Source organism: Armigeres subalbatus, chromosome 3, assembly GCF_024139115.2.
Source record: "Armigeres subalbatus isolate Guangzhou_Male chromosome 3, GZ_Asu_2, whole genome shotgun sequence".
NCBI lineage: Eukaryota > Metazoa > Arthropoda > Insecta > Diptera > Culicidae > Armigeres > Armigeres subalbatus.
This window is the reverse complement of record NC_085141.1, coordinates 328,875,400-328,893,492: the sequence shown is the minus strand read 5'-3', so window position 1 is coordinate 328,893,492 and position 18,093 is coordinate 328,875,400. Positions and strand designations below refer to the sequence as shown.

Below are 18,093 nucleotides of genomic sequence, written 5' to 3'. Positions count from 1 at the left end.
ACAGCGAGCGTCTAATTTCGTAATCGTTAAACACTATTTTTAATAACCCTTTTTTGCTTCTAGTAAAAATCATCAGTACTAATACTACCTTTACTTTCTTTGAGCATACGTCTATTTCAATATGAAACTATAAATGTCAAACAACCAGCAACAAAAATTAGAAACCGATCCGGAATAGTATCGATAAACTGTTCTTAACTATAGGCGGATATCTTTTCTCAATGCAATCAATCTCCACGAGCACCTTACGAATCCACGATAGAATCTTAATTCTTATGGGCGTTCTACCATTGTGGGGAAATTAAAATCTTGCCTGCGGACGTTCTACTACAGAGTTCTCACAATTTCGGTCTGTAGTAATACTATTCTTCTTGCGAGCGTCCCACCAACGCAGAGGAAGAATCTTCTGAATGCGGGCGTCCTACCACACTGAGTTGTGATCATTCCGATCCACAATAACACCATTCTTCTTGCGGGCGTCCCACCAACGCAGAGAAAGAATCTACTGAATGCGGGCGTCCCACCACGCTGAATTGTGATCATTCCGATCCACAATAACACCATTCTTCTTGCGGGCGTCCCACCAACGCAGAGGAAGAATCTACTGAATGCGGGCGTCCCACCACGCTGAATTGTGATCATTACGATCCACAATAACACCATTCTTCTTGCGGGCGTCCCACCAACGCAGAGGAAGAATCTACTGAATGCGGGCGTCCCACCACGCTGAATTGTGATCATTCCGATCCACAATAACACCATTCTTCTTGCGGGCGTCCCACCAACGCAGAGGAAGAATCTTCTGAATGCGGGCGTCCCACCACGCTGAATTGTGATCATTCCGATCCACAATAACACCATTCTTCTTGCGGGCGTCCCACCAACGCAGAGGAAGAATCTACTAAATGCGGGCGTCCCACCACGCTGAATTGTGATCATTCCAATCCACAATAACACATTTTTCTTGCGGGCGTCCCACCAACGCAGAGGAAAAAACACTTGAATGCAGGTGTCTTTTCACGCTTAACTAAAACAATAAAACTCTATTTATTGAACTCCTCGCTGAACTAACATCCTTTAATTTTTCAACAGAAAGATCAACAATATCCAAAAAGTACTTTCGAAATATTGCTTTCTAAGCACAATACATCTAATCCACGCGGCATTGCAGATATTTTATGTCACAGTATCATTCGATTTCACTACACTCAGATACAAGAAGCATTGCGATTGCATATTTTCGGCAAATCCAACTATTGCAATCATAAAGAAAATTCTGAAAACAACAACATTGAACATAACACATAGTTTTGAAAATGGAATTTGTAAATAGTAATTTATGAAACAACTCTTTCTCATAAGTAAATTTCAAATTTTCATTTTCTTTCTTAAAATCATTCCTATACTTTTTCAACGGTACTTTCAATTTTATCAATAATTTTATTGTGTGTGTATTGATAATCATAATTTAAAAAGCTTTACTAAAACCGGTTCATATATCGTCTTGCTCCGAAGTCAATCATATTTCACCCATCGCACACTTGGAATAATCCATCAACAAACAAATCCTACTCTACTCTTCTACTACCAAGTCTACTACTCTATTTAACTAATCTAAAGAAAGCCTTACGAAAGTTACTCTGTTTTACATACCAATCAAAGAGTATAAACCATAAAATGCCAGCACATAAACGTCCCAAACATCCGATGTTTTTCAAATGTCCAAGAACAGCACCCAAAGACAGCATCGGTGGATAAAATCAAAACATCAAAAATCATTGTCAGAAAATCTCCATAATAAGCTGTAAACAAGTATTCTTCGCATAGATGTGTGCATTCTAGGCGCAGTTGAGAAAGTACACGTGAAAAATAAACTCATACTATTGAGGTTTTTAGCATTATCATTGTTTACAAAGCATTTCTTTGTTTTCTGTTAGAAATGTCAGTCTTGCCTGTTTGCTGCTAGATTATTCATGTCATTACATTCTAGGCATAAAATGCTGAAGAAAACATCAATAAAAAGTAAAACGTTACAAACATCATTTTGTGTTCGGATCTACCGGAATGTTCAAGCAGAATCATATCAAAACAAAACCTTAAATGTAAATAATCGGGCTGCCGCTATACGTCTCATAAAATATCTTATAGCTAACTACCAACAAAACTCAATAAGTGAACGGTATGAATTAATTTTACATTCGGCGCAATCACTTATGCAATGAGGCAAATTGAAGAAATAGTTGTAACTAATTAAAAAACAACACAATGACAATTCCACGTGAGAAATCGCAATGTGTGCACTGAGAGGAGAGTTGCGGGTCTGTAGCAAAACATTTTGAAAATTAGAATCTCTCAAGTCAACGGCTCTCAGCCCGAGAGCGGCATCCACACAAATATAACGAAAACATTACTCCTTACCTATGCAAAAAAAGCTTCGCCGCTCCAACCTCTTTTCGGCTTCCCGTGAAGTTCGTTCAAAACTGCTAAGCACACATCTTTACACAACATGATGGGTGATTCCACAAGCAACGCCAGCACACACTCCTGGCAGGATCGCCAAATGTGCAATTCCACATCGCACATACGAATCACCCATCATGTTTACATTGCTTGCACTCGCGACTGACCTCGTGATGAAGGAAGAATTGACTGACCGCGAATGTGTCTCTTGCATGCGATGGCTGCTACGATCTGTCATGTGACTGAAGAACAGTATATTAGACTTGTTCATGTTTATAGGCCTGCCCAACGCCACACACAGTTGAAAACCGAACTGAGCTCTCGCGACAATCGCATTTTCTCCCATTTCCGGATGTCGCAACTGCATCGCGAGTAGTGCGCATCTATGCAATAGCCGTGCGCCATCATGCGCACCACTCGCGATGCAGTTGCGACATTTGGAAATGGGAGAAAATGCGATTGTCGCGAGAGCTCAGTTCGGTTTTCAACTGGATCTACAATAACAACATCCGAAAGAATCCGGAGAGTTTTCAAATGAAACCACAAAAAATATATAGGGCTTTTCCAATAAATAAAATCCCGAGAGAATTTGGAAGAAATCCTAAAACTATTCTGGGAAGATTCTTAAAAGAACACAAAGATTGCTGGGGAACTCCCCGAGGGATCCAAGATGATTTTCCAAAACAAATCATTTTTAAATGAACGACAAAAAAGATAAACTTGCGGGAGCCTTTCTGGAGGAACTACTTAAAGAACATACTGAACAATTACTAAAGGAACCTTCTGAGGCATTCCTGGAAGACCTTCCCTTGGAATAACTATAATAACAAAATAAAAACAGTGGAATTTTCTTTCGCGAGAAATCCTTGAATATTTCGGGCTCTAGCGGGCGCCGTTGCGCATCGCTCCTCATTATAGCTGATCCATTACTGTAATCATTTCTTCGCGGAGTTGAACTGGGGCACTAGTTAAAAAAAATGAATATTCTCCTTGTTTTTTAATTTACGTCGAAATTGTTCTGAAAAAAAAACAGATTTTCTGCAATTTTTTATCAATACCAAAGTGACGTTTCACAAAATAGCAACCCTGTATGGAAATTTAGCAACCCAGTATGGGGCGCTAAATTTGGAGACTCACGGCTAATTTTGAGTTGCGTTCTTATTTTACATTCCCGTTTAGATACCTCCGGTGTAAAAGTGGGTCCCTATCAGGGGCCCGGAAATAGCGATAGGGACCCAGATGGGGACTCTCGTGGAGGTGCTCTAAAGGATTAAAAGTACGGCATTGCCAATTCACACGGGCAGCACTTTTTCAGTTTTTACTTTCGATTTTTAAAATAAGTTAGAGGCTTCGAAGAATATGGGTTCTTTGGGAAAATTGATTCTAAATATATAAGTCAAAGAATTGACTGAGACAATAGAACGAGATTTTGACGGGAAAGGCCACTTGACCAATATTGGCGCACACGGCTATTCCGCGTTGCTTTGTCTTTCGGTTTCGGATCTTCAGGTAAGCCTGAAAGCCTTTGTTGCGATAATTCATTCCATTGCCAAAACCCTCTGATTTTTCGTTTCGACTGCCGTTCAACCATCTGTTAGTTCCGCTTTTGTCTTTAGGTAATACTTCCACATGTTTTCCAGTTTTTTTTTATCAAAGAATACGATGTAGTATTTGCATCCACCGAATAAATTCATCTCCATGGGCCCGCATATGTCGGTGTGGATCACATCGAGAACCTCTTAGCTAGCTTACGAACGCTTTTTTTGTTCAGATGGCCGAGCATCTGTGTCACTTTTCCTAACCTTGATCACTTTTCATTTCCCATTAAAAAACGATCGTGTATTCTTTTTTTTTACAATTTGGTTCACAGAAAAATCTGAAATCAGCTGAAATTTACGAACTGGAGTACTTTTCTTTTGACAAATTAGTTTCAAAATAGTCTATCCCGTAGGGGGTCCCGTAGCGTAGTTGGCTACACGTTCACCTTACAAGCGGGTGGTCATGGGTTCGATTCCCAGCCCCTCCACCAAACCCTCGTCAGTCACGGCTGCCTGATGACGACTGACAACTTGTTCTTCTCGGAGGCATTCCTCCAACGTTACCCGGATAAATGGAAACCGAAACAATGGAACGATCATCATCAACACGACATGGACAAACGGACACAATGGACTCACGATCAGGCTTGTAAAATGTCATCTGCATGTCATTTGACTGATTTGTTCATAACTTTCTTTAGAAGCAAAATTTCTTCCATAATTTTGAATGTACTCATAACGCTTGAGTAGGGTTATATTTTTGTCCAAGGGTACATTGCTCTAAGTATAACATCAAAGGCTGGAGAGTGAAAACTCTCCAAAATGTCACGTGTCATTTGACATAATGTCATTTGAATGACATTTTGCCTCCCACGCCCCAGATTACATATTTACAGCAAAGTCTCGTTAGACAAAGTTGTAGGCCCATTTAACCGCTATCAGTTCGTCATACAACATGAATTGATAGCTACCTTCTGAAAAAAGTTCTGGGAAAATTATACAAACGAATGCAAATGACATTTTACAACACTGCTCACGATGATGAGATGGACTGGTAACGATAACAATAAAATGAGTGATGGAAAATCTAAAAATAGATTCTGTGTGTATTCTGTATAGCAGAATACCACAGTACCGGCACAGTAGCGGTTATGTAACACAGAGTGCCTATCAAATAAATAAAAGAATAAAAAAAGTCGATCCCGTACTAATCGCTTTCATGCTATTCTAAGGTGACCAGACGTCCCGCGTTTCGCGGGACAGTCCCGCTTTTTCGCCATTTGTCCCGCGTTGAAAAGAGTCCCGCGAAATGTCCCGCATTTCACTTATTTCAAGATAATGTCCCGCGAAATAAAGAAATATTTAATAAATAGCAGTAATTTAGTAAACGTTCTTCAAGAACTTATAAGATTTTGAAAATTTATTATATTGATTAATGGTTTTCGTTTCGTTTTTCACATACAAAGCATCGCTCCGGAGGCTTGATGAGTGGTCTTTCACCCAATGCCACGGCCACACTCGCATGTGGTTTAAACCTCTTTTCTGCGTCCAAATTATATTTTTTACATCTCAAATAAAATTATCATCAGTAACAAACAGAGTAAGGAAGAGCTAAACAAATTTGTTTAGCTCTCCCTTACTCTGTTTGTTACTGATGATAATTTTATTTAAGATGTAAGAAATAAGAAATATAATTTGGACGCAGAAAACAGGGTTTCTTGAAGGGTTTCTCATATTATCATCAACGTCATTTGTATCTTCCCGTCTCCCACAAAATTATAACTGTGGTAGTGCAACGCCGAGCGGCAGCACAAGCGCTCACTCAAAACACGTCCAACGTTTCGACATCGGGTTCAATGTCTTCTTCAGGGGAAAAAATGGTTTGCTCTTTGTTACGGAACGCCTATCATACTTAATAAAAAGCGATCAATTTTTTTCTCCTGGAAGAAGACATAGAACCCGATGACGCTGGACCAAAATTAAAAATACGTTCTAATTAATCAGACTGCATTGCCGAAAAATCTCGAGAATCAACACTACAGTAGAAGTCAACAACTAGAAATAATAAAAAAATAACAATAGTCCTTTGGCCCAGATTCTGACAGTTCTCAATGCTCGATCTCTGAATGTAGGATCTCTAGCTCAACAATTTCAACTCACATCGTGTTCGTATGTTGTTATTATTTCAGTAAAAACTTTACTTGAAATCTGAGCAAGTTCGACGAATTTTAAGTAGCTCGTATCTTTTTTTGTTTCAAGCTTATGGAAAAATTTATGATAAATCGTCTGTCAGTTTGCGGGGAATAATAAAAAACCTGAGTAAGATGTAGGCATTTTAAGCAAATTTGAGCGCTCTGCCTAATTGCATAAAACGAATAATACGATCACTTTGAATGTTAGCTAAATGCAACCAGTACAAATAAGTTTAACCACCAGGCACTCGCACCGTTGTAAAAAGTTGAACAGATTCATTCACAAGAGAGGTAAGATTGTGTGATTGATTCAGGGCCAAGCGAATCCCAGTGGGGTATATCAAATTTTAAAATTTTGACTTTAGCAGATTTTTGAATAAAAACAAGGATTTAACAAATTTTGTCCCGCACTGGCACAAAATATATCTGGTCACATTATGCTATTCCCATTTGCAGCAGCGACGCTTCCATTCGAAGGTTTATGTCGACATCACTGCACAAACATCAGGCAACTTGTTTGCACTTCTGGATTTCCCAGCGATATGCCCAAATTTATGGCACTTGCAGCATTTCGGTCCTTCAGGGAGATTGCTCATCGGCGCTGCTTTTATTTACTGCCTCTAGGGCAAAAGACCCAATAGTGGAGGAGCACGTTCCAACACTAATTTCTCTATAACACCTAATCCATATTTCATTTCCCTTACCTTAAGAGTGCATCCGAAAGCTCATTATCTCTATTTTATTCGTAGCGTGCCATAATTTCATCAAAATCCTTTATTGATACCTGAAATCAATCCTCCAATTATTGGTACAATGTTCCAATAGTTGCGGTATTTTGTTATTCGCGTTCCAATAGTTGCGAATCCCATAGGTTTTATACGGGATTCGCAACTATTGGAACACTACCGCAACTGAGATTCCAATGTTATTTTTGTTTCCATCGTGTTATGACAGGTCGACTAATTGATCGGTGATATGGGTTACTGCGTTTAATTTGTAAATTCCCCGCAAATCGACTACCGCAACTATTGGAAAACCCGCGAATATCGGAACTGTTACCCTATGTGTTTCTGTTCTGCAAAGCAAAAGCATTCTCATGGGCCAAACACAATTGATACGTTTGCGTGCGTTTTGACAGTTTTCCAATGGGAAAACGGTCAAAACGCACGCAAACGTATCAATTGTGTTTAGCCCATCACCCACTCATCTGATGTCGAGAAGTCAATTCCGTTCAGCTGGTGTGCCGAAGACATAATCCTGTCGACGTAATCGTCCATCAGGCATTTAGCTCTGCCTTTAGCAGCTTGTGCAACAGTCAGACCCCCCACCCGCAAACTGCCATGTTACCTGTCCTTCCAGAACTATCGATTTTTGCGTAAAACAACCGAAGCACTAATCACATGTCAAAAAACATGCACAAATACAAATCTGTTGTTTTTGGCTAAGATATTAAAGCTGCAAATTTTCAATAATTATCAATTTTTAAAAAATATTTTCTTTTGTGGATCTACTAATACTTCCACTATTGGTACCGTTACCCTACACACTTTTTTTTCAAGCTCAAAAAAATCGAGCAAAATTCGGCGAAAAAATTCGGCAGAAATATTCGTTAATTACTGATTCTCAGCCAAAATATTTACCGTATCTGCAACCGAAACGTCACTTTTACTGAGATCTCGGCAAAAATCATGTTTGCCAAAACTGTGCCCTCATCGGGAAAAATATTAAGTGTGTACGATAGTAAAGACGCGCACGAGATCCGTCAAACATTAATTTTCCAACGTTACTATCTCGCGACTAGAGGAAAAATTAATCCACACATTGCCCTCCCGGTGGCTTCAGCTCACTTACTATAAATTGGTAACAGAACTGTCCATGCAATAAAGAAGAAATTCTAAGGAATCATAAGCTATACACTGGGGTAACTTTTTATTCGGTTTGCTTTGCTTGTTTCTGGCCATTAATTAATCATTGGTTTTGAAAATATTATGGAAATTTATGTGAACCAATAAATTGATAAAATCTATCCGCGTAAAAAGCGACCCCAGTGTATTTTGCTTCAGAAGTATGTTCCCAAAATTACTGTTGGACGGCGTCATGTATATAAAATTACAGATTTTTTTAAGTTTGTTCTTTCGAACTTTTGTCGCTTCTAATTGCCCATTCGACTTTTGCCTCTTTGTCTTGGATCTTTTCGTTCCACCTCCCATCCTGGATGCTTCTGATTTTAGAAATTCTTTATATGCTTCCAGTAGAAGTCACGGCTTTCACAAATTTCTCCAAATCTACAATAGGTGACTTTATTTACCTTTCCGAAAAATCTGTGGGCCGTAGCGATTCACTACCAGCAAACTGTATGATCGACAACGATGACGAGTTGGGCAGTTCAGAACCCCTTTCAGTACAGATTTCATGCGGGCTTAGATTTCTATAAATCCTTCCTGTTTTGAATTTTTTTTTACTGTGGACCCAGAGTCTATTATATAGAGTTGCGCAAAGAGGATCTTCTTACACTTATTCTGAATGATCTTCTTGTTATTCTGTTTACAACTTTCATTTTTGTTCAACCCTTCAAGTGACTTCACGGGAGTGTTCTCTTCTAAAGCTTTTTAATTCGATAACCAAGTCACCCATAGAGTGCAAACACGTGAGTTTCTTGTTGCTACTTTATTGGGGGGTGTAATGAAGTTTGTTGAAGCTGTTTCTAAAACAAATCTAATACATTTCAATTCATGCGTTTTAATTCGTCGTAATAATCATTAGGCGATAACAATACTTACGCCTTACAAACAAGCATTTGTTTACTTTGCTCGATAGGTAGACGGTTTGACAGTTCAATAGGTAGATTTGGCTTCACTCTTTGCGTAACTCTATATATAATAGACTCTGTGTGGACCATTAATAATACATTTGAATGTGTTATAATTAATTATTTAAACAGCTCAAAATATTGTGCATTTTTAAAATAATCTCAGGTTCAGATTCCCATTTTTGCCTCTGGTAATCTTGAAACATCTTTGAACGCTTTTGGGATTAGAATGTACTTCCTGGAGTCTTAAAGAACAATTAGTGGACAATTTTTTCAGGATTCCAGAAACATCTATGATTACTGTTTACAATCTCTTTGGAATCTCTTCTTGTTTCCACACAGGTCTTGCCATACAATTACTTTATACGCTAAAATGCCTATTTGATGATATTTTTGTAAACCTAGAAATCAGACCTAACAGAAAAAAACTGCAATTAAAATAATTACCAAGCTAGAAAATATGTTAAAACCACAATCATGGGTAGGACAATGCTCGGACTGTCCCACCCAGAAATTTTCATTCGTACACAGTAAAATACTCTGAAAATTAGCCACGACTGAAATTCTCACTGAATGTAAAACTTGGTAACAAGATGTGTACCAGATCATAATTTTCAATTTCTGTTACACAATTCGAACAAAACCTGTAAATTTCCGTTCAAGTAGATGTAACAAATTTACCTCCGTGTTAAACATCATAAAGTTGTAAGTTATTTTAAATTCTCACGTGCTGTAATTTACGAGTTCATATTTTTATTGAAAAAAGAAATACGGCCTACATGAGAATCGAACTTCAATCCCCACAGTGAGAGTCCATCTCGTTAGCCACTCGTGCATTTCCGCTTCTTGAAGGCGAGTCGACCAAAGGGTAACGAGTTCAGCGTTCTGGCGATTCAATTATTCCTCATCCTCAGACTGAAGGATAGCTTAATTTTACATGACACGGAAACTCCTTCGAGACGCGAACATTTGAGACTCAGTATGCTGAATGCATCACAGATTTCTCGAAGGAATGTTAGAAAATCATTGAGTTACAGCGATGAAATGCTGTGTTATGAAGGCCTGTGTGTTTGTCGGAGCATCCGAATTCCCAGATCCGAATATATCAATTTGATCGATGCTTATATAAATTAAATAACCGCCAGCTGCGGTTGTATGAAATGAAATGGGATTTGTTTTGATTTGTTTTGACAGTCACGTGCTCGCATAATAAGGTTTCCGTTAGACGCATGTAAATTTAAGTCATAGTGAATGGAAATATCAACGTCTTTATCGTTTACATAACAGAAATTGAAAATTATGATCTGGTACACATCTTGTTACCAAGTTTAACATTCAGTGAGAATTTCAGTCGTGGCTAATTTTCAGAATATTTTACTGTGTAGGAACAAGTACAATATTCACACTCCTTTGTTTTTTTATTTTCGATAAAAATTTAGAAGTGATTTGCGATTTCGATGTTTCTTTCGAAATGAAACGATGAGAAGCGTACTATAATAATAATGATCCCATTTTTATTTTGAATGGCAGACACAAAGACAACATGGCCTTTGTTGACACTGAAATCGTGCAATATGAATGTCTGTCTGAAACAAAGAGCTCAATGAGCTACTTCACGTTTAACTTATTCATTTTCTGCTCTGCTTCACATTTCTCACTTCTCAATTCTTACATTTCACTTGTTGATTCTCACTTTTCACAAACTCAGTTTCTATTTCTACAGCTCGGCAAAATCCGCACAGCCGTTAGCCCAGCAAAACAAAAAACTGATATCCCGGCAAAAATGACGTTTGTTAGCTGGTTTTCGGCTATTTTTTTTTTGCTGATTTTCAGCAATTTTGAAAAAAATCTCGGCAAAAAACACGTTTGCTGTGCGAAACAAATTGCTGAAATCCTTATTCTTATTCCTTATTCTCACTTGTCGCATCCCACATTTCTTTTTTCTCCCTCCTAAATTCTCTCTTATCACTTCTTGCTTCTCACTCTTACAACTCACTCTTTGCTCCTCTCTGCTCATATATTATTTTTCTTTATTTCCTTCTCACTTACACGCACATTTCTCTTCTAACTTCTGAATTCAATCTCTCTACCTCTGGCTTCTCACTTCTCATTTCTCACTTTGCAGTCTTTGCAACTCTCACATTAGTCTTCTTGATTTTCCCTCCCATTTCTGATTTCTCACTTTACTTGTCGTTTCTCCGTTCTTAATTTTCCTCACTTTTTAAGTCCCACTTTTACATCTCATTGTTCAATTTTTACATTTCACTTCTTGCTTCTCACTTTTCACTTCTAATATATGAATTCTTACTGCTTGTGTCTCGCTACTCTCTTCCCGATTCTCATTGTCACTTCTTGTATCTCCCATCTAACTTCTCATCTCCCGATTTTTCGAAACGATAAGTAAGAAGAAATCGAGAATTTTAAATCTCGAATCTCAGAAAATCGACAAAACAATAGAAGCAACTTTTTTTTATCAAATTTGGTTGCTAAATGAAGGAAGTAAAATAATAAAATAATAAATATAATAATAAATAATAAATAAAATAATAATATAATAAAATAATAAAATAAATAATAAATAAATAATAAATAAATATAATAATAAATAATAAATAATAAATAATATAATAAATAATATATAATAAATAATAAAATAATAAAAAGGAAATAAAAAAATGTGCTTTTTTCACTGTATATGATTAGTATTATATTCGAAAAATAAATCTACATTGCCAAGGGCATATAAACATTTTACATTGTGAAAAATAAAAAGCCTTCTCACTTTCAGTAGAAAACAACAAGGCCACTAACAAACTGCAACATTGACAGATACTGGCCTTGATGTTTACTAACTGTTACGATGAAGGAAAGAGAAAGATACTCGTTCGTACAGTGCCCTATGGGGTAGTATGGGATGGGGTAGGCACATTATCTGTGTGGGGGAATCACAAATCATTAATCATGTTCACGATGGTCATACTTTTTAATACAAACAAAATACAAAAAAAATAAGATGATTTTATCTCTTCATGTATTTTTATTGCATTCCTGGGTAAGAGATTCAATTACAAATAACAAATTGTATTCCACTTTATTGGCTGAATTGGGCTTTCAAAATGATGAATGTAGTGTTTTATAAGGTGGGATTTTCGAAGTTTTATAGCTGATTCTAATTGTGTTTCCACATTTCTAATTTTCATTCTTTTTCTGTTTCTTTCAGGTATTTAAACCAACTTTTCTCATTGCATCAACATTGTCACACATGGTAAACATTTAAACGCCTAAATGTAGTTCATCTTGCAGTGAGTACATAATTTCTAAACACAAAATATGTTGTCTGAAATCAAAACTGAGCTAATCTTTTTTAAATAAACATAAGCACAAGGATTTTCATAATTGTATCTCGATTTAGAATTATTCTGTTATTCAAATGTGTTTCGGTTATTTGATAAAGCGAATCCAACATAGAAAGTTCAAGAGTTAGTATCAGAAATACAGGTTTTCACTTCAAGGGAAAAATGGCATCCAGTTTTTGCTTAATGTTTGCCCGATTTAAGTCCAACATCAGGCCAATTCTTCAACTTAGTTTGCACTTCAGCACTTTTTAATTTTTGAATTTTATTTTTGAATTTATTTAGAGACGTCGGAAATTATGGGTTAGGTGGCAAAGTTGACCTTAATTAGCGAAAGAACCGATTAAGATGACGAAACGTAAAAAAAAATGTAACGGGAAAGGTCAATCTGGTTTGGAGCGAAAACCTAATTGACCTTTCTCTTCAAAAGTTTTTATTCGAGAAAAATGTGCAATTTAATGTTGGCATATCATTTACTTAAAAACCTCTATAGAAACCCAAAAAAATGTTTATTTTTACCTGAAAAAATGAAAAAAAAATTGAGTTAAATATCTTGGCTAGGGCCAATATAGACAATAGGTTGGTTCAAAAGTTCGAGTTTGCTCCACAACGCTCATCTGATTGTGTCTCATGTTCTAAGTGTTCTCAGAAAATTTGAGCTGATTTGGATGAAAACTTGTTTAGTACAAGACGTTTCACGCAACAATATCCGCACCTTGATTAATCGTCAACTTTAACAGACACCCAAATAAATCGCTTCGTTTTCACATGGAAATCGTTATAGATTTATCACGATCACGATACGGCATTTGGACACCTGCTATTACAATAAAATAAATCAGATGATAAATTATTGCTATGCTTTACATGTCGACTCTCTAGCAAAAAGCGTCCTACATCCAGATTAAGTATTACCATGCGAGATCTATACTACTCGATTTACGACGCTATGAATTACAAAACTATAATAACAGATTTACTCAACTCAAATACCCACTGGCACACAAAGCTATAAACCTCCATTTCTCCGCCATTCAAATTTCTTTTCACATACCGTGAGGTCCACCGTATTGGCAAACACCCCGTACAAAGTATAGCGCTGCCAGTGCCCTTGGGGGGTTGGCCGGGGACTGGACACCCACTCGCATGCTCCCCTTAAATGCCATAATTACACACAAATCCCATGCTGGCTTTGCATACTCCCTCTGAGCATCGAACCTACCTACATTCTTGCATTGCCACGACTCGATCGGTCTTGGCTAATTGGAACTTAATTTTCAATCGACCACGACCGCCTTCAGTACAGTCTGCCACGATCGGAATGGTTTTTCGATTGACCAGTTAGGTTAGGAAACGTCGTCGCGGGGCTCTCCAGCTCCAATAATTATGATTGATAGTCGCAAGCAGGGAAACACCTTCGGCAGGGGTGACTCAACCGTCGTCGTCATCATTTTCGATGGCCGTCCCCCAAACAAGCGAGATGAGGCATAAATTAATTGAATTACGCGCGGTTCGATAGGGTGTCGGTAGCGGAATTTCGTGGTGTCCAACACATTGTTAGGTGCGTAATTGCTCTCTTTCTCATTGAGTGGAGTCGAATATTGCACAACGTGAAGCATGTCATGGGAATGGCCCACCGAGCGGTGGTGCTGCTGTTAGCTCGGCAGGGCATCTTCAAATGAACGCAGCATGGGTCATACCTACTATGAACTGGAGCTGCTGTGTGGCCTCCGAGCTGGAGGGTCTAATTTGAGGGTGATCATCGAAATGATGCTTGAGCAAGATGAGATTGATTTATTGGTTTTGGCAGAAGTTGCGCCAGCTTTGTTGTACACGAGGTCCCATAAATCATGCGATGGAAATTGAAAATGCAGGCTATTTGACGGATTCGGTTTGTTTTAAAAGAAATCAAACTAATTTGGTAGGGTCATTAGTGGTTGCAACGTAACAAATTCATAAACCATCAACCACATTGGCGAATAATTAATATTGTGTAAAAATAAAATGATCGAACCACGATCGACCTAGAATCAATAACTTGTTAAAGGGAATTTTGGTTCTTGTCCGAGAATATTCATCAATCCTGACACGTTTGCAATAGGTTTTTTGGTTCGGAAGGATGCGTCTCCCTCATGGGCTTCCATTGACTGCAATTACAATTTATTCTAATTTTGGTATAATTGTACCCAAGATTAAACAAAGATATCTTTTTCAACTACTGTTTTTGCCTTTTCACCAAAAACTCGAGTTGGATGAAAAAAAAATCTAAAAGTTAGTCACTTTTTCATGCCATTAAGATTTTCCAAATTCATTTTACTATAAGTAGGCTTTGCAACATAATGACACAATTTTAACAAATTTCGAGACAGAAACAAGTCCATATTGGCATTTTGATTCCAAATTCAATTTTCCGAAATTCTAAATTAGCCATAATTGAAAACGACGAAAATGACGCTCAATCGGATCTTCATGGTGGAACTGATCGTGGAAGAATTACAGATATTCTCATCTGAACAGCTCAAAGACACATCACAACATGCGGAAGAATCGCAACCACATGCCGAAGAGGAAGGGGAGGCACCGGATTCACCCATAACCTGCCCCGAACGTTGCATACGACTTCAGTTGTCCAACATCGCACGCTGCGAGGTTTGCGAGAAGGACTTCGGGTCCCAGCTGGACGAATCTACCGCCAAGTTGGGAGAGAACTGCATGTTCACCCTGAATGTGACGAGTCTGAGAGAGCATGAATTGAATTTTGAAATCTCTGCACTCGAGAAGCGGAAAGATGCCACCAAGGAGGTCCTGGGCAGGTGGATAGAACCGGCAAACGATATGCTGGACAACCTGGCGAAGGCCTTCGATGACGTCAATGGACGGAGAGGTTCTGAAACGTCAATTGGAACGGTCTTATCAGATGGATCGGTATCGAAGAAAACCTACCCCGTTTCGGAGACGATCCGGTCGCTGTATCCGTTACGCGACGATAGTGACAATGTTAAGGGATGTGTCATTGTAACGATTCGGATTTCTTGTCTTGGGTCCAGAATCAACCAGAAGGTAAAGCTCGGTGCCAAAGATGATCAACCGGGAGTGACCTGCTTCAAAACGACGGATCAAGAGGATCACGAAAAGTTTATGAAATGCGTCACATACGACGAACTGGCTCATCCCCATCCGGTGTTGTGCGAGGAATGCGAGAAACCAACAAGCTTGGTTACACTTCCTCCGACTCCACCTGCTTCGGTATGCAGCAAGGAGGAAGTTTGCTCACCTTACGATGAGTACACCGCTGAAATGAATGGAAATGCCATTTCCATTCGAGTCGAAAAGAATTCCGAAATCAAGGTCATGTTAGATGACGAACAGGACAATAGCTGCACTAAAGGGTGTTGGGTAAGTTCTCAAAGAAGGCATCATGATCTATCATTTTCAAATGTATAAACCTTCTCCAGACTTCTCTAAAACTTCCGGAGGGAGTCTACGCCCTTGAAGAACGCTACGTCCAACGACAGGAAAACGCTTGTCGCCTACCGGTCGTGCGGGGCAATCTCAAGTACCCGGCCCAGCAATGGTCCGCCGACTTCCTCGTGTGCAAACAGAAACGACCGATCTGCGCCGAAGACTACCGCAAACGGCCGGATCCAACCCGATCGGTTTGCATGCAAACCCGTGATCCCGAGGAGTCTCCCTCGCTGCATCCGTGCGGAATAGAAATATGCAAGAAAGGTTACCACGATCCGAACGTGGACGTTTTCGTACTCAAACTGGGCAAACAAAAGACCACCCGCTCCGAGAACGCACCCAATCAGATCGAGTTGGAGCTGCGTACGCCGAAGGGGCCCATGCGCGAAAGGCGACCGAAAGAAACGCGCGGCGTTCAGGTGATCGAGTCCGAGTTTGACGATTTCAAGTCTGCCCCAGCGGAAGAATCAAAGAAGTCCAAGAAGAAGGCCGCCGGTGCCGGTAAGAAGGGCGCCAAAAAGAAGTAACCGAAGTGGAAAGCACTCAATAATTGATTGTTCCACCGAATCGGAGATTGACTCGTTAAAGGTTATTGGAAAATTACATCTGATTGGTGTTTGCGCACATTCATTTCTCACTTTCTGTGTTCGTTTCGTTCACTAATGGCTGGAGGGCTCCAGGCGGTTTGGGTTGCATAATGTACTCACCAGCAGATCTATTGGAGTCCACCGAAGTTTGCTTCAGTTTTGCAATAAATTAGATCTACTGCTAGAAAATACTGCGGCCGGTAAGTCTGAACTGTTGTAGCGTTTAGTTGGCAAATGTAAACGACAAACATCCCAAGTAACAATTTCAAGACTTCATAGATTTATTTAAGTTTTTTAACGGCTTTATCGCTCAATGCGGTGAGATTAGCCTTATTGGATGACGTGTAGCTATCTTCAAAATCATAATAAAACGTTCAATAAAACCACAAATGTCAAATGCTTTATGCGCTTATTAGGGGCCTAATGATTATCTTGAGGACTCTAATAAAACCAATTTTGAAAACTGTCATAAAACCGAATATATTGGTCTAAGACTTGTCTTACGCATAACCTAAATAAAACTTGGTGAACTATGGTCAATCGAATGGCTAAAAACAGATGTTTCTGTTCCATGTTCCCCAAATATTTTAAACAAAGAACATAAAAAATACATAAATTTTCCTAACTGAGCATTCGCATCAGGCTTGTAAAATGTCATCTGCATGTCATTTGACTAATTTGTTCATAACTTTTTTCAGATGCCAAATTTACTTCATATTTTTGGATGTACTCATAACGCTTGAGTAAGGCTATATTTTTGTCCAAAGGTACATTGCTCTAAATATAACATCTGCGGCTGGAGAGTGAAAACTTTCCAAAATGTCACGTCTCATTTGACATAATGTCATTTGAATGACATTTTGCCCCCCACGCCCCAGATTACATATTTACAGCAATGTCTTATTAGACAATGTTGTAGGCACATTTAAGGGCTATAAGTTCGACATACCTCAGGAGCCGATAGCTAACTTCTGAACAAGTTCTGGAAAAAATATTCAAACGAATGCAAATGACATTTTACAACACTGATTCGCATATTTAAGATTTTGTTGTTTATTGGTCAAATTCCACTTCTGAAAATGAAACAGATATTATGATTCCAGTTGAAAGCCGAATTTCGAAGTCGCGAAACCCGATTTTATTCGCGTTCAACTTATAGTGCATCATTGCGCAACTGGTGCACATTAAGGCTCCCCCAGACCTAAGCGATTTTATCGCTGCGACGGCGACAAGTAGTCGTTGGGTCGCTGCAGGCAATGTTCCATTTACGCTTCCATACCAACGGCGATAGAATCGCAGTCGCCAAACGATAGAATCGCGTCGCGGTTGTCGCGTCGCGTGTGTTTGGGGGAACCTTTATTTGCAACCAGATGCGCTGTGATGAAACTTGCGACTAATAGGAGAAATATTGATTGTCGTAAGTTCAAAAATTCGGTTCTGAGCTGCATATATAATAATAAAAATCAAGCGAATATAGAACGATCATGAAAAAAACTAATCGTAAGGAATCGATTGCAGCAACTTTCAGCAAAATACTTATTGTATTTGAAAGTTATGCAAAATTTTATTTTGGCCGTCAAAATTGCCCATAGTGTAGTAGCAGCCATGCTGGTAGGAAAAAATAATTTTATATCGGCGTAAATCTTTTGCTAAATCTCTTGAAATGCAGCGATTAATATTATTAATGAC

The 18,093-nt window shown here is 38.7% G+C and overlaps 2 protein-coding genes across 2 annotated transcripts in view; both read left to right on the top strand.

Moving 5' to 3' along the window:
- Window positions 1-18,093, top strand: part of LOC134225614 (peroxidase) — a 134,052-nt gene that overhangs the window by 41,147 nt on the left and 74,812 nt on the right. The gene's annotated exons all lie outside the window — the stretch shown is intronic.
- On the top strand, window positions 14,671-16,454 carry LOC134221193 (uncharacterized). The gene is made up of 2 exons (XM_062700387.1): window positions 14,671-15,748; window positions 15,808-16,454. Exons 1-2 carry the CDS (start codon window positions 14,801-14,803, stop codon window positions 16,342-16,344), a joined length of 1,485 nt encoding a protein of 494 aa, XP_062556371.1. The 5' UTR covers window positions 14,671-14,800; the 3' UTR covers window positions 16,345-16,454.

Coding starts and splice junctions, on each gene's coding strand:
- LOC134221193 (XM_062700387.1), top strand. CDS start 14,801: ATGACGCTCAATCGGATCTTCATGGTGGAACTGATCGTGGAAGAATTA. Junction 15,749..15,807: donor GCTGCACTAAAGGGTGTTGG/GTAAGTTCTCAA, acceptor AACCTTCTCCAG/ACTTCTCTAAAACTTCCGGA.